The 23,746-nt window shown below is 42.5% G+C and overlaps 1 protein-coding gene across 2 annotated transcripts in view; it reads left to right on the forward strand.

The window, feature by feature from the left end:
- iglon5 (IgLON family member 5) overlaps positions 1-20,632 on the forward strand; it is a 99,679-nt gene extending 79,047 nt beyond the window's left edge. For both annotated transcript variants that reach the window (XM_069141547.1, XM_069141558.1), the window contains exons 5-9: positions 642-761; positions 8,505-8,636; positions 8,868-8,988; positions 10,711-10,862; positions 13,460-20,632. In XM_069141547.1, coding sequence (XP_068997648.1) covers positions 642-761; positions 8,505-8,636; positions 8,868-8,988; positions 10,711-10,862; positions 13,460-13,563 — 629 coding nt within the window. In that variant the 3' untranslated portion in view covers positions 13,564-20,632. The remainder of the gene's footprint in view (positions 1-641; positions 762-8,504; positions 8,637-8,867; positions 8,989-10,710; positions 10,863-13,459) is intronic.
- Positions 20,633-23,746: the final 3,114 nt, after the last annotated feature.

Consider the following 23,746-nt stretch of genomic DNA (forward strand, 5'->3'; position numbering starts at 1 on the left):
AATAATTACACCCTCAAGTCAGTGCATCAAGCAGGAGCGGCTTCATCACCACTGCTATCTGTGCTTTCTGAGTGCAAGTATTAGACTCCGGCAAGATAGAGAAAAGTCAAGCCCAAAACAAAACAAAAAAAAAACAATCTCAGGGCCAGGCTCATTAAAAACAATGATAATGGACCATTTAAATACAAGGGCCACCTTGTTATCAAACTAAGTACATAGTACCCCAACACTTTGGGGCAAAATAGTATTCAAGGGTGGTCATGGTTATTCACTTAAAAAACAGAAGTAAAAATTCCTCCAACTACTGCTCTTATAAATGTCCTTTTCTTTAAAGATCAACTTCGATTAGATGTCAGGACAAAGAGATTTTAATGCCCATTTGCAGCCATTTAGAATTCGGTGCATTTTGAGTAGACGGTCAAGCATACTGTTGCACAGTTCAGTAAGCACTAAGGCACAGATCATTAATCAGCTGATTGCCTATCGGTCTAAGGTGCCGAGATTTGCATTATATTTTAAACACCCTAATAGACTGTAAGGCCAAACCTTATAAATGATTTATGATTTTTTTTTTTTTTTTTTTTTTTTTTTTTTTAAGGGAGTTTAAGGTCATATTTTAATAGCATGATCTTGTTTTTTAGTGCCGGCCAGAATCGTCAACATCTCAAAAAATGTATCGGTGAACGAGGGTGAGAATGTAAACCTCTACTGCCTGGCAGTCGGCCGGCCGGAGCCCACTGTCACCTGGAAAGACCAGAAATGTAAGCTACCCCTTCTTTGTTTGCTCGTCTTCAGATCCAGAGATCTCTTGTTCACAGCTTCACCTTTTATCTCCCCGTCTTTACATTCATCCCAAACCCTCTTCCACCAGTCTTTTTTTTCCCCCTTTCTCCTTTCCAGTCTATGAGCTTATCAGCATTCAGCTCATGTCCGTGTCTTTATACCTCGTTCCTCTGTCATCATTCTTTAAACCCAGCTGTTTAGTCTGTCCCCATCTTAAATTCATAGTCCCACATTTTCCCCATGTTCCAATGTTTTGTCCCAAATAACCACACATTATGTGTAATTATCCCCACCGTGCCACCCGTAATCATCAGCATCTGTCTTCATCCACTCTGTCAACCGGCATCACGAAGCCAACAGCCACTTCTGGCATTAAATCAGCTATTTTTAGCTGCTATTGGTGTGAGGAATCAGAGTTCGTTCAGGGTGGTCAGGACGCAGGTTTGATGGATGAAATCAGATTCCTTTGATGTGATCAACACAGCATTTATTCCATATTATCCTCCAACTGTTCTCTCCACTAATGTCCAAAGTTGGGCAAATCACCATTACATGGCATCTGGGGATTGTAGAGTTTTAGGTTTTTTATTTAGGACTGCTTTGTCATCTGATTGTCTCAAAGAAAATTGCTATCCTGTGCTATGACTCAATATTCCTGAGTTTACTTTGGGTGTTTGTTTTCAGAGAGGAGTTATTGTATTATTTTACTTTCTTGTTTTTTTTTATTTCTCAACTTGGATGAACTGGAAGCTCAGGAGCTCCATGACCGTCTGGTGAACTGTATCGGCATGTGTGTGCCAGAAAGTTTCCTAATGTCTTTGATAGAAGTTTTGAATCTGACAGATGAATTTCACAGAGAGCTCGAACAGAACAAGGATTATTATTTTAGACTTTCAGTGTTTTCAAAGTGTCACTGAAGTCATGGTTAAAGTGCTTTTCATCACACAGCAGTAACTGGCTGACTTGCAGCTCAACTACAGCGGCAGTAACACTTATCAAATGCTGCAGCAAGGCAAGCAATAATAAATAGGTCAGTGTGAGCATCTACTCAACACGCTGTAATTATACCGTTAGGCCAATAAATGCACAACCTACTGTACTTACAGACAGGTGTGACCTCACTCAGAGGTCTGTTCCTCCTCCTCCTCTCTCCTCTGTTTGTCCCTTGGTTAGCCTGCTGTGAACGCAATGTCCTTCTCTGCACAGTCAGTGTTTGTGAACCTACACAGTACAGTACAGTACCTCAGGCAGGGACAAACCCAGTAGTGATCACACACACACACACACACACACACACACACACACACACACACACACACACACACACACACACACACACACACACACACACACACACACACACACACGCGCGCGCACAAATATAGGGGAGAAAAAGGAAAGCATGCATAGAAGCACACCTGCAGCAAAACACACACACACACACACACACACACACACACAGACTTACATCACAAACCCTGTGCAGTTGTCCTAACTTGAAAGCCTACGGCATTTCTCCTCTGTCAGCAATCCTCCCTGTCTAACCGCCCCCACCGTCTCACACTGCTCCCCACCAACCCCCTCCATAACCCCTCAGCTCGCAGAGAAAGAGATAGGGAGGGCCCGCATTGCTATTCTGTGGGAGTCTCTGCAACCGAGCCATCAGTTGCAGGAGACCAGGGGCGGTGGAGAAGAGGGTGGGCGGGGGGTGGGCGGGGGTGGTCGAGCCCAAAGTAACAGCAAGAAGCTGCTGGCCATCTGTCCCCCATTACTCAGAGACTGCATGGAGAAGCTGCAGGGAGGGGCGGAGAGGAAAGGAGCGCATGTGGACGTTGTGTGGAAAATGTATGTGTGGGTGTGGCGGTGAGAGGGACCTGCAAGAAGTCTTCAACCCCTTTGTAACTCGTCTGCAGTTACCAGAGTCCTTACTCATGCGCAGATAGCAACATTGCTCTGCGCTGTTATTTGCAAGTGCCACCTCCTTCCATCTTCACCAAAGCGCAGATACAATCTGTCGCACCCATTCAGTCTCACTGGCATCCATCAGTTGACCCCCACAGAGACATACAGGCATTTTGTCTCGTTCAGTTAAACACACCAGCGCAGCACAGGCTTATCATTTGACATGCCATCCATTAAGGCACACAGACTTAGCATGAATAGATGCTCTTGGCGGCACGGAGGAGGAGGGATGTGATTCTGGTGTAAACTAAAGCGTCACTGATAGTATGATAAATAAAAAAAAAAAGGTTGCATTTGCTCAGTATATTTCACAGGCTGTGGCAACAAATTCAATTGGGATTTTTCCACTAGGTGTTGTATGGACCTTAAAGCTAGACTCAGAAACAGAGCAGGTATGATTAATATATGGTTTGCTTGGTTTTGATTGAGTGCAGAGGTTGGCAACAGGAAAGCAGTAAACAGGGGCAAACAATCCAGGCAGGGGAAGGGGCACTACAGCTACACGCAAACAAAGGAGGATCTGCCTGAAGATTAGTGTGTTGGCTGGTATATATACGCAGAGTTAAGTTGATTAGGGAAAGGTGGTGTGGGAATCAGCAGCAGGTGTGCAGGTGGGTGGGGAAATCAGAGGACTGGAAGGCAGGGAAAGGCTGAATCAAAATTTCCACCCCCTGGACCTGCAGACTGAGGCCTCGTCGTGATCTACAGTCGTTCAGACTGTGAAAGGCAACATGAGCCACTGATAGAGTTATACTCAAGTTCTTATTTTGGTTTTTTTTAGTAGGCAATTGTTACTGCAGTGTGCAGGTTGGGGGCGTTGCCCAAAGTGGGGTGGCGGGGGCCCAAGTCAAAGTTTGGCCACACCCCATGCCCACTCACACATGTCTCTGTTACCTCCAGTTTAAAATGCAGTTGAAAAATGCTAAATTTGAACCTTTATGTTTTCAAGGTCAAATAAATTCAGGTAAAATGGGCCAGATATGGGTGGAGCCTCTTAAATTTGATATATATATATATAGCATAGTTTTGATTAGTCTGAGGTTGTTCATGTGGGTGGGGTAGGGGTAACGGGCTTTTGGTGCAAACTAAATCATCACTGATAGTATGATAAACCTTGAAGGTCGAATTTGCCAAGTATATTTCACAGGTTGTTTACAATTGGTGGCAACAAATTGCATTTAGACTTTTCTGGTAGATGTTGTGTGCACCCAAAAACTAGACTCCAACAGAGCAGGTATAATTAAAATATGGTTTGCTTGGTTTTGATTCAGCACAGAGTTTGACAACAGTAATGCAGTAAACAGGGGCAGACAAAGCTGGGCAGGCTGCAACATCACACACACACACACACACACACACACACACACACACACACACACACACACACACACACACACACACACACACACACACACACACACACACACACACACACACACACACACACACACACACACACACACACACACACACACACACACACACCACAGAGAATCTGTCTGAAGACTGGTATGTTGGCAGGTATATATACCTAGTTAAGTTGATTAGGGACAGGTGGTGTAGGAATCAGGAGCAGGTGTGCAGGTGGGTGGGAAAATCAGAGGACTGGAAGGGAGGAAAAGACTCTGTGGATCTGCAGACTCCGCCCTCGTGTACTTCAATCGTTCATACTGTGACACTTTCACTGTCATAATGTCACGTCTTCAAGAACCAAACACTTAAAGGAGATATGAGCTACTGATTCATGCTAAGTTCTTCTTTTTTTTCTTTTTTTTCGTAGGTAATTGTCGCTGCAGCGTGCAGTTAGGGCGTTGCTCAATGTGTGGGTGGGGGCGGAGCCATGTTTGACCCCGCCCATATCCAGTAGTACACTTCTCTAACTTTCAGTTTAAAATGCAGTTGGAAAATGCAAAATTTTAACCTTTATGTTTTTCATGTTAGAAGATGCTTCAATTCAAATGCTTTGTTTTTTAACATAATCTGGTCAATTTAGGGATAAATTACATAAAATGTTTTATTTTCAACATAATTTGGTTCATTTAGGGTGAAGTCAGGTATCACGGGCCAGATAAGGGTGGAGCCTCATAACTGTTAAAATTGTACAGCCAATCACAATAACTGATCCTGTACTGTTGCTACACTACTTGACATGTAACAATAGTTTTGATTGGTCTGATGTTGCTCATGTGGGCGGCGTAGATTTATACATAAAATCGCTATACAATCACTCGTGCAAACCAAAACTTATATATATATATATTTTGGAAGTACCAGAATCTGAACAAATAAAAACCCAGCTGACATAATATAACCAAACCAATGTGATGCAAAATTAAGGGTGACTACATGTCTCTCAAACAGCATTAATTGTGGGAGAAAATTATCAAATGTCGACAGACACGTTTCTCTCTTTCAAACTATCACAACTGCTAGTCTCTACGTTCCATCACGGAGTTAGAAAAGCTTCGTAGAAATGTAGAAACACTTGACATGAACCACTTTTAACTCATAATCATAAACCCTTTTAACAGCAACAATAAAAGGTATCAAAGCCATAAACTTAATTGAAATGTATGTAACATAACAGTTCAAATTTAGCATTTTCCGACGGCATTTTGAACTGAAAGTAAAAGGGGCAGGGCAGAGCTCAATGTGGGCTGAGGTAAACCTTGGACTCCGCCCAAATCAAGCCCATATTTGTTCATTCTGAAGATAAATATTGAAACTTTTTTGCAAAATAACAAATTATATCTTGAACATTTAAACATTTTCAAAACATTTTCAAAACTATTAATTATTTCCTAAAAGAAAGAATGCAATGTAGTGTTCAGCAAATGCTACTGAAACAGAAGTTTGTTGGGAATTACTTTCAGCTATGGATTTATTTACATCAGTGAGAATTCACTAATTCAGCAGGACAGTACAGTATGTGGGATTAATTTAAACCACCATAGCTGTGCTTGTAGTAATAAAAGAACATGTTGCTCAAGGTATTTTTTAAACTGTGGTGCATCTCAAAACATTTTTTTTTGGGGGGGGAGCGGCAGACCTAATTACAGAGTGCTGATGACTTAATGAAACACAGGTGAGCACAAGAAGTGGTGGGGAAAAAAACACAAGGACAGGACGTCAGAAAACAAGCCGAAGAGCTGACCGATTTCAAAGTAAAACAGGAAACCCAACAAACTAAAAGGCAGAACCATGACATGATCTGAAACAGGAGAGGGGAAATTGTAATATTACCTGGCCCCTTCTAATATATTTAATACAAAATGTCAAAATAGATGTAGATGCAAAAATCCACCACTGGACAGGCTCTATCTATATCGGTTTCTAATAGAAACAGCAGAAATGCAAGGAAGAATATGGAATAAACTACTTGGATAAAATGCTATGGAGCAATTTTAAGCATTTGTTTGGAGCAGTAAGGTAAACTGGCTTCAAATTCTGCTGTATCATTTAGCTCACCTAACACACATCTAGCCCCTGACTCTTCCAAATGACAGGTTTTACTTGTCTGTCAACCCGTCCACCCCCCTCTGTTTTAACCTGACATCAGACCTCTCTGCCTTGACAGGCGTTTTTGTAATGGAAATGGATAAGAGGAGCCGAGAAATCAAGTGCCCCGATGATCTAGTCAGGCTCAAAGTGCTGCCGGAGAAATAGAGCAGGGTTTCACTGTTGGACAGGCCAGAACTCCTGATCCTTTACCCCCCCCCCCCCTGCCCCCTTTTCATTCACACACCCCTCTCTACTCAGGTGCAATCCAACTATCTCTGATGGTCAGGAGTCAGGCTCCTTCAAAAGCCATAAGTGGTTGATGGAGCTGTATTTTACACACCATTGTGGGAGTGCCAGGGGCCGGCTTCACTCAGATATGATCTCCCACCAAAGGGGAGGAGAGGTGTGCAATGCAGGTCTGGAGATCTCAGGGGATGGAGAGGGGAGGGGGAGACAGGGGGGAGAGTGAGAGGACTGCTCTGCACTGTCATATTACATCATACCTAGGTGCTGTGGATGAAAAGTCCATGAAAGAACCAACCATATCAAAAAGCCAACTAGACATCTCTCACTGTTTTCCTCTTGTTGCTGTGTCTCTCTTTTTCATTTATCTCTATATCTGTGTATCTCTCAGCCTCTTGCACGGTATCTCTGGCAAATTACCACTCTATGTCTGTAATGCGCACTCTAGTGCTCGATTGCTCTCGTTTTTTATTTTCTTTGTCCTTTTTATTTCTTGGAAGTCATCTGTAACAGCCTTGTGTGTAATTTCTCCAGTGTCACTTGTCTGATTCTATCTCTCCCCCCCCCCCCCCCCCTTCTCTGCCACCTCTCTTCTGGGGAAAGTTGGGCGCTCTTCCTGCTCGACAGAGATGTCACAAGAGCGCTATATTTATTCGACTAATGGAATGAGTGGATAACATTGCTCCCACCCCCCAGCCTATCACCCGGCGCCCACCCGCACTCACTCGGGTGGCACAAGCAGCCATCACCGCAGTTGTCGCTCGCTGCTCAGCCTCCGCCGCAGCAGCAGCAAATAATCGTCTCCAGCTCAGTACCCGCACTAATAATCCTCCAGTATAATCTTCAATTAGAACCGCCGCGCTAATCTCTGACAGGAATAATCGTGGCGTTTAGCGTCTTTTTCTGTGTGTCTGTGTATATTGCGTTGGTGTTGTGTGTTTGTGAGGGGGAGTAAAGGTCTACTGATGGTGGTTCGGTGTGTTTAAATGTGTCTCTTTCTGGGAGTGGGGGGCTTTGGAAGGGAAATGTGAGCGGCAATTTACGAACTGGATTTCCTTGTTAGTGATGAGATTATATATTATGTCGTGTTCCACAGTCTGACTTCTTTAATGGGGTAAAGGGGAAAGGAGAGAAGAAAAAAAAAGTCCTAATGGTTTTTGGAGGCTGTGAGACAGCTGGCTGCTAAGACTTTCAGGGAGGAGGAGCAGGATGGTGCACCCGCTCTCATTCTTCTTCTCTCGCTCACTCTGTGCCACTGTCGAGCCAATAACACCCCCAGCATCCATTCCCTCACATGAAGGAGCAATAACTTGTAGCCCGTCCCCTCGACTCTCCCCTCTGAGGAGATTTTGCGGCTGTTCGTCGCCCAAGGAAAAAAAGAGTGAAAGTGTGAGACTGACTAATTTGGTTTTGGCCGCACCTGGGAGTTTGTCAACATCAAATAACAGCCAAATATTCTTCTCGCTACGTAATGTGGTGAATGAGCCGCCACCCCCTGGTGTCCAGTGTTCTGAAGCAAAGCTTACAATTTCCCCTGACACTATAAAAATAATGGTGTCACTGCTGTCAAATCATGTTTACTCATTTTGCATCCATAAAAAGGAGCCTGCCCGCCTGAGGGCCAAGAGACAAATATAAAAACATGATGAATTTTTCTTGATGACAGATACGTCATTGAGACTTGCTGATAATTCTACATTGATTTTTTTCTTTTTCTGGTATCAGTAACGATTTAGTGTCAGAATCTGTTGTCTTAATTAATGATTGTAAACAGCAAAATGTCATTAATTAAAAATAAACACAATGGTTTGAGGTTATGAGTATCATGATATTGATTTTCACCACACCATGAGCTCTATATGCATTTCATGTTGTTATCTGATATGTCTATCTTGGCCTCTTTAATTGTTTTCTGTCCCCAGGCAGCGCTATCTCTCGTAGTAGACCTTAAATATTTTGCCTCTCACCTTGCATTTGATAAATGGTGACCTTTGACTTCCACCTTATGCCGTTAGATGGATTGGTGAGCGAGGGGGAGTTCCTAGACATCACAGAGATCAAGAGGCAGCAGGCTGAGGACTACGAATGCATCACCAACAATGGCGTGGCTCCGCCCGACCAGCGCAAGGTCAAAGTCACAGTCAACTGTGAGTATCCCTCACCTAGCAGCCCACTGGTGACAATTCAACTGAACCTCCTGTGAACACTGATGCATTATTAATGTATGCAAATGCTGTGGGTGCATTATTTATTCACACATTTTAATCTTGATCTCTCCGGTTGGTCTTTTAAAAAAAAAAAAAAAAAAACATGTGCACTAATTACTGGATCCCCTCTTTCTGTTTGCCCATCCTTTCCTCCCTCGTTGTCTCCGCCAGATCCTCCCATGATCACAGACATGAAGAACATGCCAGCCCATTTGGGGAAAACAGCAATCTTGCGTTGTGAAGCTATGGCAGTGCCACCAGCCGCCTTTGAGTGGTACAGAGACGACCACAGGTGAGACCGCTCACAAGTTCAGTGCTAATTTGTGTCATGATGTCCACACTAAGCCAGCTGAATCTAAGATGTCAGTTTTTTTCTCCATTGCTTTGGTCCATTCTGAGAGGTGTTTTTTTAAACCCAAGTTGGAGTTTTTTGAAAAATATTCTGCAGAATGGATTTTAGTGTTGACTTCATGGACTGCATATAAAAATGGATGTAGTCACCGGGTCTGAAAAGGGAAGCAAACGCAAAAGTGCCTCGAACTGCAGTACAACTCAGGGTCACTAGAGGCTGGCTCCAGAAAAACCTCTGGCTCCCAATAGACTTCTTTAAACTTTTCTCATTAAACATAGAAGCCAATGCATTTTTCCCACAATTCATTCTAGTGTCATTAGCTAAATTCACTCCTTCTGATCAGTATTCAGTTGGCCCTTCTAAAAATAATTCCATAATCAATTAGATATTAGGCCTCAAAGAGAGGTGTGTTTGGGGCCGGCCTGGTTTGATTGACATGCCTGGTGTGCAATTACGTTTGTGGTGTAGGTGGGCATGGTGTCCCCGGGTTCCTCTAACTCCTCCCAGGCTCGTCTAAATATGGTCTCTTCTGGCTCTAAAAAAAAAAAAAGATGGTGACGGACAAAATGCCACACTTGAGGCTTCACTAACCAATGGTTGGCGTCACGATAGGTCACCGCTTAACTGACCTGAAAAACTAAGCCTCTGAACCAATGTTCATGGCTGGCAGCTGCAGTTGTGAAGTTAAGACAACTCCCGCTCTAACACATGCAGCTGTCGTTTACCTGTGTTTTTGTTTTGTGGCTTTGACATCAATTAGCACCAGTTTCCCTGGTTAATAGGAAGCTTTTTATTGAGCCACAATCAAACCTCTGTTTCATACCCATCAGTTGTCTGTCAACAGAAACAGAAAAATATGTTAATGAGAATAATTAAATTGTAAGTTCAGGAATATTAAAACACTGTGTGCAGCAGGTGATCACAGAGACAAGAAGGGAAGAGAACACAGATTTAACTAGTTGAAACTCAGCAGAGTAGCCTTTATTTCCACAATTTGTTGTTTTTTCACCCAAAGAAGATGGAGAAGAGATTTTGTCATTTTTCATGCAGTTTTGGACCGAAATTTTCACAAGAATCATTCAAAGATCCAGTATTTTCACACATAAGCAGCATATTCAGAATTAGCATGCTTATTGTGAATGTGCTCTTGGCTGTCGTCACCGTACAGTACCTAACCTCTGACATTTATACAGTATATATCTGAGATAATCATGTATGTTTCGCAACCTCTGGAGAAATATTAGCGTCCTGGCAACATATATTTCCTCCATATTAGCAGCACATAAACCGTCTATCCGAGGTTTGTAAAAGGTCCCGGAGAGTGTAAAAGAGTTACGGTGATTTGGCATCAGGCAAAGAAAGACACAGAAGTACTTAGACAAGGCTTCGCTAGCCAGAGAGAGCTGTTAACAGAGTATAATAGGCCCCAATTGGAGACCTCTTATTTATGGACTGTGAGATTTCACTGTTAGTACAAGGTGAGACAGAGCCGATGTGCGGATGGTCGAAAAAGTTTATTATGCAGGCTGAGTCACTCGGTGTGATGTTTTTGTGGCGTTATCTCTGTTTTTTTCTTCACACCCTTTTTCTCTTCTTTTTTTCTTTTTTTTCCCCGCTTCCTTCCTTCCCTCACTTTTGCCTCCCCCCACTACAACCACCCAGGCCAGTAGAAAGTGACAACACCCTAAGGATCAAAAACGAGAAGACGCGCTCGCTGTTGCTGTTCACCAACGTGACAGAGAAGCATTTCGGAAACTACACCTGCTTCGCCTCGAACCGTCTGGGGGCTTCCAACGCCAGCATGCTGCTCTTTCGTAAGTTAGCACACCGAATTAACTTCACGCAGGTGCACACACACACACACACACACACACACACACACACACACACACACACACACACACACTCACTCACTCACAGCAGAGTGCGTATGCAAAAACCCGAGATTTCACAAATACGCTCGCATCAATCTCATGTGACTATCAATCAACGTGCCGGAGTTACAACAGACACATCCCACTTCTGCAGAACAATTTGCAATGACATACTGTTTTTCCCTCTCCGCCCGCCGTCTTGCTTTTGCTCGGCACGCAGCGCAGCATTTTCTCAGCTTCCTCGTCCCTCCTTCTTCCCATTTTCGTTATTCTCCGCCCCATTAAAGCTTTGCTTGCCTATATTACCGTCTCCCTCTCTCTGTCGTTCGTTTACACTCTCCGTCTCCCGTCCGCACACGCACACGCACACGCACACACGCACACACACACACACACACACACACACACACACACACACGCACACACAGAGAGACTGTCACACCGCTCTGTCCCGTTACCCAAGAAGTTGTCATTTCTCTCGGCGCCCAATTCACATTAACCGTCCCCAATGAGCGATTTCCTACCCTTCCATTCCCCCCCCCCCCCCCCCCCTACCCTAACCCCCCCCCCCCCCCCCTCTCCCTTAGTGCATCCGGCATTACCATCTTAAGTGAGTCCTTCATCTATCCCCTTTCTTCTTTCATTCCTTTACCCATTATCTCGGGCCAGTCTCCCTTCAATGACTCACTCCTCCGTCAGGCCCATACATCTTCCTGCTCTCTTTTTTCCACCACCGCTGCCACTTCTGTCAGCCTATCTCTCCATCATCTGTCCTTCTGCCTCCTCTTTCCTTCCTAATCTCCTCCTGCCATCATTAGAACACAACAAACCCCTCTCTGTGCTTGGACCGGGCGCAGAAAATCGGATCATAATCTGATACTTTTGTGGCATTTCTATTCATACACTGTCCCTCACTGTCATTGCCTGCCTTGACTTTGTGTCCTTGCTTTTTGTACCTCTTTGTTCACCATTTTAAATATGCCCCATTTAGCATTTTAACAACAAGACACTATCGCATCAAAATTGGCGCATTATTGTAATTACCCTGAACCGATGAGTCCATTACTGAAACCACTGGCAGTCTGCACGAGCTCTCATTTTACACCGTTAAATTAGAAGCCACCAGGTTAGATTGTTGAAACCTAGTAGACAGCATAGTAGCACCAAACATAAGAGAGAAGGGTCATTAAGGGTTCTTTCAGTTGTCCTTTCAATACTCGCGCACTGCTGTGGCCCAAATAAAATATTATGAATAATATTGGATAAGCTACTGTAAATCTCTGAGCAGCTATTCTTAAACTGGATTTATACTTCTGCATTAAGGAGGCTGTATCTTTGGTGACTACGTGTGTTGACTTTTTCGCGTACATATTTCTGTTGCTGTCAGAGTTTGTTGAGAACCTGAAAAAAGAAGTTCAGGAAAAACTCTCGGTGGTCGTCTCCGTTTATGCAACAAACATCAGAGAAACAATTACTCTGCAAATCTTCTGCTCACCGCAGTCGTCACTCTGTCGGAATTAATTAACGTAAACACAGAAATTGCACGGGAGCAGTCTCTCATTCATTAACGAGACACCGTGACATAACACTAAAACTAACTTGATGCAACTCCAGTGCAATTAAATCTTCATGCGTGTCGCTCACATCACTACTTATCTCAAAGAAAATAATTAAAGAATGTAAACACGGTCACTGTCCGTAATAAACAACACAAATTCACAAAGTGGAGTAAAATAAAAACAACAATTTTGGTTGTCAATTAGCCCAAAATCTCAAAATATAATTCTGTGTCACGCCTTACGAAATGCAGCACACTTTTCTCATGATGGTCATTTGCATGTATCAAACACAGATGTAACTAAACACATGCACGATCCAGGCATTTAAATTTACCCCTTTTATAAATGGACATTACGACATGTCAGATACACGTGAAATTATTGACATTAATAAATGCATTGATCCAATAGTGGCTTTCCAGTGTCAAAGTCTTTCTATTATATTGTGCATGCTGGTTCAGTGGCTCTGCTTCTTGGCACACCCACATTGAACCGTAGCCATCAGTGATGTTATTAGTTTCACCTGTGTCACCTGTGTTTGAGATGCCAAAGTGTCCAGAACATGTGAAGTCTGTATCCTAACATACAGTATGTGACAGTGTATTGCCCATTTTAAGTACACCTTAACCTCATGACATCCAAATGCTCGGCCATTTGCACCATGAACACAAACAACACAAACCAATTTGAAGCCGTTGCAAAAATGTGACATTCATAATTTGGAGAAATAGCATATCAGTGTTGTAAAATGCAGGGAAACTCCTATTTGTTTACAGTAATTATGCCAGGTTAGCGAATTGTATTTGGTTCATTAATTTGAACATGTTTAAAAAATTCATACAAGCTGTCACAAACAAAGACCCCTCACTTCCAGCAGCGGTTGTAGCTCTCTGTGTGTGCGTTTGTAATAATGCCTTCGCCTCCTTCTTCTTCCCCTCTCGCTGCTCTCTCCTTCTTCCTCCCTCTGTCTCCATCCAGGACCGGGCGCCCTACAGGGCCGAGGGACCGCTTTACAAGCAGGGCTGAGTGTCAGCGTGTGTGTTTGGGTTTCCCTCTCTTGCGCTCTTCTGCTGAAGGTGTAACAATTCAAAACGCCGCCTGGAATCGTCCTTAAAATCGTCCCTAAAAGCCTCCCGCCCCCCCTCCCCCAGCCCCATCCACACCCCACCCCTCCCCTCTCCCCCTCTCCCCCCACGACGGAAGGAAAAACGGAAATGAAATTCTTTAATTACGAACCCATCACTGTGAACAAAAAGAATATGCATTATTCCAGGAGCCATTGAATCATCGCATCAAACAAACAACTACCCCCCCCCCCCCACACACACACACACACACACACATGCCCCCAAAAAAATAATCCAGCAACCCTCAATTTGATTTTGAGGTCAACTCATTGTCAGTATCTCTTCCTCTCTTTCTTTCTCTCTCTCACACACACACACACACACACACACACACACACACACACACACACACACACATACACATACACACACACACACACAGTCTGTCTCTCTTTTTGTCTCTCAGAATGCCTTGCAGATTTGTCTGACTTGGTACTTCCCTTCCTGTCCTCTTTTCCCCCCTCATCCTTACCACCGGGCTGATGTTAATAGAGAGTGTACATTAATGATGATTATGTTGGTGATCAATGAGAAAATGGATAATCTAACAACTGGATGATCATTTATGTAATATACTACATAGACTATTGACTGACCTACAATGTTTGCCTTATGGAAATGATACATGAAATCACTATATTACGGTGGATGTTTATGGAAATGATAGTTATAATGTGGTACTGGCGGTCATGTGACCTTTTTTGAAAATTTTTCCAATTTGTGGCCATCTGAGGTGTCACCCTTTGATCACACACACACACACACACACACACACACACACACACACACACACACACACACACACACACACACACACGTATGGCTTTTTGATTTTAACTGTGTAGCAGTGAAGCTACTATGAATGATGTCAAAATGTATAAAATAAAATAAAAAAAAGGGTGGGTGGTGACGGCGTCGGTCTTAACTACCCCTTTAAGTAATTCTCGGGGGGTTTATACTAAAGTTTCGCATGTTGACTCCCTCACTACCCAAACCTTTTTAGCCCCTCCCCTCTGTTCAACGTGCTCTGTCTAGTCGCCCCTCGCATCGCTATAGTGTTCTCTGCTCTGTGTCAACTCCCCCCTCCCTCGCTCCTCTTCCCCCAGTGTAAATATATGCAGTACAGAGGCAACGCCGGTGACTTCGAGTTGCCGAACAACATCTCCCATAAGCCTCGACTACGCTCCAGACTTCTGAAGCAGCAAGAGACTGTCCTCTGACTACAATATCTTCTGTTTCAAAGCTGCGGCTCCATCCTCTTTGTCGCTTGTTGATAGCATGTACTGGTTAGAGATGTTCCTGTTGTGAGTCCACACACTCCCTCCCTCCTTCCCTCCCTCCCTCCCTCCCTCCCTCCCTTCCTTCCTTCCTTCCTCCCTTCCTCCCTGCACTGTGTCTGTTTTACTCTGCAAGGTTACCTGCTTTTACTTTTTTGGTGTTAATAATACAATGATGATGATGATGATGATGTTAATAAGTATTTGAATAACTATGAATAGTAATTCCATGTGAGAAAAAAAAAAAAAAACTAAATCTGATGGGTAAAGAGCCGTGCGTGGGACAAATACTTTTTTGTACTTTACTCAAACACATTCAACGAATACAATGAAAAAACAAAAACTAAAAAAAAAACTAAAAAAAAATAAGGTGTAAAGTTTTCGAAGTGATGTGCTCTATTTTGCCATGACAAGCTTTTTAAAAACACATTTAAAACAGTCCGACGGATCATTTCACCCGAGTCCAGAGGCGGTGAATGATGATGTAATTTATAATTTGTAACAGTTTATGTATTTGACTCTTTTGTCATGCTGTTAACTGCATCACACACACATTTACAGCGCATTTGTCCACTTATCATAGTGTGTCTTTCTCCGACCAGCTAGATAAATGATTTGGATCCATGTCAGCTTCTGGTCGTGGCTTTAAGTCAGCTCTTGTTCTGCCAGGCCGCGGGGAGATAAAGATGTAATTAGCCATTACCTGTGGCTGGCTAAGTGAAGGAGCCCGGGCTCCACCTGTCCTTCCTGCTGCCCAGTTATGGCCCCCATAAATCAAGCTCAATCCTGCAACTGACAGGAATCCTCTTCAAGGACAACCTCCGCCTTGGTGCACCACCGCTCCCTCCGATGTGTACCTGTGACATGCAGGCATGGGCACGACGAAACACCCCCCCTCCTCCTCCCTCTCCCCAATGGCACAATTATCCAGCCACTTCCCCCGCACAGCACAAACAGTGGGAGGAAAGCCCGCATTTCAATGAGGTGGCACTCGTTTCTCCTCTAAAACACTGTTCCACTCACATGCAGCGACTATATGCAAATTCGCCATAACGAACCTGCACGGAGAGACGAGTGTACCCCGGCTGAACCCTGACTACGGCGACCTGAAAGTGGAATTACTCAGTATCGAATCAAATGTCTGAATGTGCTTCTTTTTTCTTTCTTTTTTTTTTTTTAAAACAGCAATAACCCCTAATCCTACTGTGCAAAGATATCAGTCATGGTTAAAGCTGTGGTGTAATATCTGAAAATCTGCCATTAACAAGGTATATCAAATAAGTCTGTTGTTGTACTTTTATTGTGTACAGTACTCTGAAATGATTGTGAAGCTCTGTTTAAATGGCCCTTAATCTAAAACACTACATGTTGTACTCAAAAGGTCTTGCCCTCTGCAGTGTATTTGGGTTGTCTGTGTGACAGCGCGTACGTTGTGCATGCATCTTGTTGCTCCGAAAACAACGATGGATTCCATTTCAAGCATTAGAGCAGGTCGTTCGGTCAGTGCTTCTTATTTTTTTTATTTTTTTTTTTCAGTCTCAATCACTCTTACATCCTCTCATTAGCTCTGTCTTCTGACATTTTTTTTTATTGTTTGTCACTCACATACTGTTCCATGTCAGCATCCCACTGGGTTTTTCAGTGGCACACAACACCTGTATGTACATAATCTGTCCTTGATGAAGAAAAAAAAATATGATAAAAAAAATATGGACAAAAAAAGAACATGCTGTCATGTTTCTCAGTGTGGGTTTGAAAAAAAAAAAAAAGCACGTCAGTATTTGTGTATGGGTGGATTTTGAAAAAAAAAAAAAAGCAAATATTGTATGGAAATCGGACGTAGAGTGGTTATTAAGAGAATGTGAGCAGCAAAGTTAACGTGTTTTCATCGGTCATGATGTATGTACAGTGCTGTGCAAAAGTTTAGGCACTGAAAGAAAATGGGGATGCTATTAAAAAATGATGCCATGTATAGTTTGTATTTATCATACTTACAGAAAAGTATCTATTGTGACCACTGTTTGCTTTTAAAATGCACCAGTTCTCCGAGGTGCAGTTGTGCACAGTTTTTCAAGGTACTTGGTGGGTACGTTATTCCAAGCATCTTGGAGAGTTGCATTCAGGCTGTCTCTGTGTCCTCTGTCTCCCCACACTGACTTGATGATGTTGCGATCAGGACTTTGTGGGAGCCTCAGCATCTGTTGCAGGGCATGTTCTTCTTGTCGCTGAAGTGAGTTCTTTATGACTCTGTCCGTTTGGGGTCAGTGTCATGCTGCAGAATACCGATGGTATTATGTGAAGGATAACAATGAGTAAAAAAAAAAAAAAATTCGCACAGTACTGTGAATGAGTCCCACTCCAGTCCTGCTGTCGCACCAGGAGGACCGGAGGGGTTGTGGGCAAGAAGGCGGCAGATCCCCCTAGGTGCTCAATGTGAGGGCAGATGAGGATGCTGAGAGAGCGCCCGGTCTGATGGGCCTATGGGAGGATATCCTGACAATGCAAATCCAAAAGCCGAGAGCCAGAGGGAGATGGGATGACACTAACCAGACAGTGAACTCTCCATTTAGGAGAGGAAGACAGACAGGCGTTCATATTGCGTTTCCAAACTTGAGCGCTACGGTTTTTCCCAGGGGAAGGTGTACCACACAGTATTTATGGTTGCTCTATGTAATACGAATAGCATTAACATAGCCTTGATCACAAACACAGTCTGGCCTACTTCAAGTGTATAAATAACACCCCAACTGGGGTTCAATGAGTTTACAGTCATATAAACAAGACGTTTCCTCAGCCTCTAATTACATTCAGCGCACCCTGATGAGAAAGTGTTGATTGGCTCCTGTAGCTGAAGGTTATGATGATCTGTTTACAGAATCTTTGTTAATAAGGTACCATGAAACTGTTGTTTGGGGCTCACAAGACTAACACATTGTGCCAGTTTACAGAACATTGCATTGTGTTGCACAATCTATTTGTTTGCTATTTGTTTATGGTATAATTTAATTAACGGGGTTTGAATTTATAGTTGTGTTTTTTAAATGAATTTGTGTGAGCATATCCCTGCTGTGTTATAAAATGGATCTTAGGAACAGGGATTGTAAAAGTACTTTGCTATGAAGAGTCAGGTAATCATGCTCTTTAGGGTATACGAACAGATACTGTAAAAAAATTATTATGGTGCTTTAAAGAGAGACTGTACAACAGCAAAAAGAAGTGTGAGCCTGGATAATGTGTGATGGTACCCCTTTCTACGTTTTATATGTGGCAGCAGGCTCAGGCTGCAGCCCTTCTGACAACACCTTCACTACACACAACAGATCCTGGACAGACTTTCAATTCACAATGCAATGGTTAATCGATACATTCGACTGAATGGCTTTAGAATAGAGCAATTTTTTCCCCCGGCCAGACTTACCGGGTGCCCAGAAGCTGAATTGATCAAGTGTCTATAGACCAGCCTTAGAACAGAGAGCATAATTCATCATGCCTGATACAAGACACCCCTAATTGCGCATTGATTTTAAGCCCTTCTCTGAAACTATTTGGGCAAGCTGTAACGTCAGCTCAGTAAACTATGTGTTCAGAGCTATGGTTCAGATCCAGGGAGTGAAGAATTAATCATTTGTTTTTCTTTTGCAGCCACTCCTGGCTGGTATTTGCGCTTTGTTTTGGTACATAATAAACTGCAGTGTAACATTTTATTAGCAACGGCAGAGATGTGACCTGGAGATTTTGCAGCAGCTAATGGTACTATATATATGTATATATATATATACATATATATATATATATATAGAGAGAGAGAGAGAGAGAGAGAGAGAGAGAGAGAGAGAGAGCGAGAGAGAGAGAGGCTTATATCTGGATGTAAAATACACAAACATAAACTGAGTGTGCAATACAATAATAAGAAATTATGTGTAACAGATTGTAATTTCAGCATGTGAGAAATTGCAGGCGTTGCAGCAGCAGAGTCAGTATACCAAAAGGAAATGCTACGCAGAATGACAATTATATATGAATGATTATCGTTGCACCAAATACCCTGCTCATGTCCTTTTCTGCAAAGCACATCTAATTCCCATACATTATCCTAATTATCCATTGTTTACCAACTATCTACAGGCTCATTCGGCTCTCAAGGGGCAACATCAGTGTTACTCGTCTATTAGGGGCCAGTACTGTTCCATTACCCCGGCTAATGAGTGCATCGGTATACAGCGTGCTAGACAGAATCGTGGGTAGTAAAGACTTTGTTACACTGCGAACATTTCAGGTGTTTGAGGTGACATTAGGTACTGTATGTTCATTCGATGCAGACACACGTGAGCGTATCATTCAGTTGAGATCATCCGTGTATATTTAAAACCTCAGCTCACAGCAAAGATGTTGGGCCACAGAGCCGCCAGCCTCACGGCGACCACAGATGGTGTCTTGTCAATCACTCACCTCCCTAAGAACAGGAGCGTCTGGCTAATTAACAGCATGCTTCACTCCGCCAGCTGAGCAACAGAAAACGCACGTGCGGACCGCGCAGCACAATGGAGTCCTCTCGCCCACCGCGTCTCCCCTAGTCATTAAGTCGCCCACCTCACATCTCCGACACAGAAAGAGTCCCATTACTTGGCCTCTCTGAATTACCATCCCACGCCTAGCATTTTCCTTGTCAATCAACCAAAGGGTAAATATTGGTTGTGGTGCCCGAGAACCGACAGGGGAAACTTGGATTTCTTTCACAAGTGACAGCACCAACTGGTGTTTTTGTGCTGATTTATATTGCAGTTATGAGATGGAAGGGCGATGCCAAGGCTGCGGTGAAGTCATCGATGCACCTCACGCAAAGTGTCTCGCGCAAGGTGCATTGGAGGGTAGGAATATGTGACAGGAAGTGTGATGGAGGCCGGTCAGGTGCCTCGAGAGGGAAATAACAGTGCTCAGCCTGCAGGAATCCTCACTGCAAAGTAATGGAAAATGTCTCATTTGGAAACTAATAACAAATCTTACCAGAAGAGAGCCACTGTGTCTAATTGAAGGAATGAGCTGGCTTAGGTTAGTGTCGAATGTGGAACCCATCTCTCTCTCCTTCTTCTTCTGCTTCTTCTTTGCTCCACACACACACAGTTTCCTTTCATCTTCCTGTCCTCTCTTTCTTTTTCTGCGAAGATAACCTGTTAACAAAACAGTGCTCCAGGTTTGCTCGCTCTGCTGATATAAAATTTTGTGTGTGTGTGTGTGTGTGTGTGTGTGTGTGTGTGTGTGTGTGTGTGTGTGTGTGTGTGTGCGTGCGTGCGTGCGTGCATGTGTGTGTGTGTACCCAAGAGTCTATGTTCAAGTGCATATTGAGCTCCAGAGTGAGTATGAGTAATTCAAGGGGTCTGCATCTGTGTGTATGTGTGTATTCTCTTGAGCTCCACGGGGGGCAGGTTGTACGGTTCATTCATTGCACACACACCTGGATTACATGCATTTATTACTTTTCTCCAGATATTATCAATGTAAACACACGAGACAGAATGAAAGGGAAAAAAAACATTTGTCTTCCACCATGACAGATGTTCAGTGCTGTGAAGCGATGATTGTACTTCTTTTTTGATATGTTTAGTTGCTGAATTTGTCTTCTTTGACTTTTATTTCGGAGTGTATTACGTTTTGGTTTTTTTGTCTTTTTTTTTCAAAATCCATGAAGTGGAGTTAAAAATGATATCAAGTGGAGGGAGACAAAAAATAAAAATCAGTTTTGTTTTTAACAGAGCTCTTTGTGTGTGGTTTGTTGCTGGAAGCGAGGATCTGTGTTGGCCCCTGTTGTTAGAAAAGGAGGTGAGGTCAGGCGAATTGCTTCAGCTTGCTTTTTGCTTCCTGCTGAGTAAAGAGCCTGTGCTTTTGTTGTGATGACAGGTTTGCCTCAAGAGTTGTTTTTTTTTTATTTAACAAAATGTCTGAATGTCTGGTTTGATGGAACACTGTCACAAATGCCTCATATCAAATAGTTTTCCAACAAACGAGCTAAATGTCATTAGTGGCTAATAACTTCATGATCGACATGATGAAAATTACATCTGTCATCAGGTCGCTTGTGTTAATTTCTAGCTGGTTTGTAGCTACAAATTAGAGACTTTACAAACAGGATGAAAGTCTGCACTTGTCCTACTCTTCTCAGTGACAAACATCTGTGTCTCCTCATCTTCAACTTCAACACACAGATTTAGTCATGCATTATCAAACAAATTGATTATGGCTTTTGGGGAGTTAATCTGTTCTAATTAGGCTGCTTTCCCTCCGTTTAAATCTGTTCAGGGAGGAACGCTATCGAGTTGTATCCAACATATGTGCCAAAACCAACCCGGTATCACGGTGAATTGTGAAATAGACACGCCTGTCCACTCCAGCAAAATGTGAGATTGCCACGCTTTGGGCTGTTAAGGCGTGAAAGTTTCACATTTTATAAACATTAAATTTACATGCACGTAAATGTCACATGACCCAGATGATGTGACGCAACAGAGGTTTTAAAATCAAGGACAAAAGAAATGTTTTGGAGGCAGTCGAAGACTGGCACGCGGGACGATGAGGTTCAAACCTCAGCCATTGTTTTTGTAAAAAGTTTCATTTTCCTCAAACCATGCAGTAGGTTTTATTTTTGTCCACTTCAGGAAAACTGGTAACTTTCACACTGAGACAAGACCCAGCGTAGTTATCTCACATTTTGTTGTTTCACTGGGTTGGCAAAAACATATAACAATAGTTTCTATATATTTCTTGATTTTAATCGTGCCACTTTGACTATGTAAATAGTCTGCCTGTTCAACACTTTGCTCCAGATCAATAACTACTTGATGGACCAGATGGTCATGAAGCTTTCAAATGTTTAAAGCTGAACTCTGTGAGATTCAGAGGGTAATTTGAAACACCGCTATTGAATCCCAACCCTCTTCCTCTCAATGTCAGTTCCATTCAGTGGAAAGTGGACTCTGAATTGTATTTCTCGTCAAGACTGTAAGCACAGGAAGTGAGATATTGATCTCTGTAAACAGACATCCGCATAAGACTGCACAATCTCCAACAGGCCAAGATTTATGGACCATAAATGTTCGATTTGAATTGAACAATCATATTTGAGCTGGCTTTAGTTGTAAGTTGTCCTTGTAAAGAACAAAAAAGCCAAAGTACATTGGCTGAAATGCAATCTTGGAGTCCAAAAATAAGAAATGTCATTTTTTTTTCTTAATTCATACGCTGGCAACCTTGAAAATGTATAAAACTAGGGTTTGCATGAGCTCATGGTCTTACATAAAAATAAAGCTGTTATACAACTGAATAGATATCAGTGCATTCACCAAATCTGTAAGATTTGAAAAGGTGATATTGACGTGTACTAATACTGTGACCAAGAATCACGAAGTCATTAAGTAATAATGTAAAGTCAAATTATGAAAGTTTTGTCTTTCAAACTGTCTGACTTGTGCTGCCGTATCTGGATATCTGGGTCACATCTGTTTTTAAAAAGCAAAATGATGGGAAAAATAAAGTCACTCCAGTTATACTGTAGTGTTTTTAGAGTGGATCCTCTAGTTTCAATAAAGTTTCAGCCAGACCTTCTTTTTTTTTTTTTTTTTACTCGACTTGAGCTCATATTTCAAAACTTTCTGTTTGTAGCTTTGATGATGATGATTTTCACCTAGCTTCACAACTTTCCTTCCCTCAGAGGACACAAATGTGAATTCATTATACTGTTGCTCATTAGGGCACTCAGTAAATTCATATTTACAGTTATTGCACAAGAAAAAAAAACCTCAAGCCAAAATCAAAACAAGAGTTTTGGAATATATCAACACAATCAGGAGCATGCTGCAAATCCTCTGAACAAGTACTTGTTAGTACTTCTAAACATGTTTGGCACGAATCTCATGTTCATTCATTTTACTTGTATCAAGGTCTTGTTTTGTTTTTTTCTTGACCTTCACTCACATATCTTACAAATCAAACTGTTTAATGATTTAAAGAGCTTTGGCACTGCTATAGAGGGGAAACAGGAACCTGTAGAAAACTAATAACTGCTTGTTGCACAATGTTTTCTGTCAACATGCAGAGAAAGTACCTGTTAGTTTGTAACACGTGTAGTTGTTTTTTTTCACCCCAACAGCCTTTGAGATTCAGGTTTGTGTTGAAACATGACCTATTAATGAACCATCACCTCGAACCAGAAAGCTGACACCATCACATTTTAATGCTCAGCAAGCTTCAAACTTAAGAGCGCCTGAGAATTTATTTCACCACTCGAGCTCGGAGGAGGGAAGAACAGCAGCATGGCAAAAACGGCCTCACCTGTGTTTGCTTCTGTTGTTGGCAGGAAAGGCAACGCGTCAGTCTGAATACAAGTCAGTCATATTAAAAAATGTGTTATATTATTATTATGTTTCTAATGTTTTGGGTTTAACAATGTCTGTTAAACCTGATATTTTCCTCCATTTGTGTAAGAATCCAATTTAAACCACAGGCATTATATCGTTAATTAATGATTAAAAGGAATATACTTATAACTCCTTAAATTTGACCGTCTGTGACAATAATCAGTTTTGATCCAATGAGACATAACAGTACGTAAATTACATCCTTCTGCCAAGGATGAAAAATAGATTGATTTAGTGCAAAAATCGTGCCTCTGCTCTCCTTTTAATTAACATAAGTAGAGGGTAGCGAGACGAGACCCATTTCTGGACGATTATTTTTGTGGTTGTTGGTCTTGTTTTTTTTTTTTTGTCGTCTGCACTCCAATTGTAAGCGACTGAGTGTTTTGCTGCTTATCTTATCTGCAGTGTTTGATCATCCCACTTAATAATCACTTCATCACACTTGGTCTGACA

The sequence above is a fragment of the Embiotoca jacksoni genome, unplaced genomic scaffold, assembly GCF_022577435.1.
Source record: "Embiotoca jacksoni isolate LCO1_2020_lvr unplaced genomic scaffold, fEmbJac1.0.p SCAF_11, whole genome shotgun sequence".
Classification (NCBI taxonomy): domain Eukaryota; kingdom Metazoa; phylum Chordata; class Actinopteri; family Embiotocidae; genus Embiotoca; species Embiotoca jacksoni.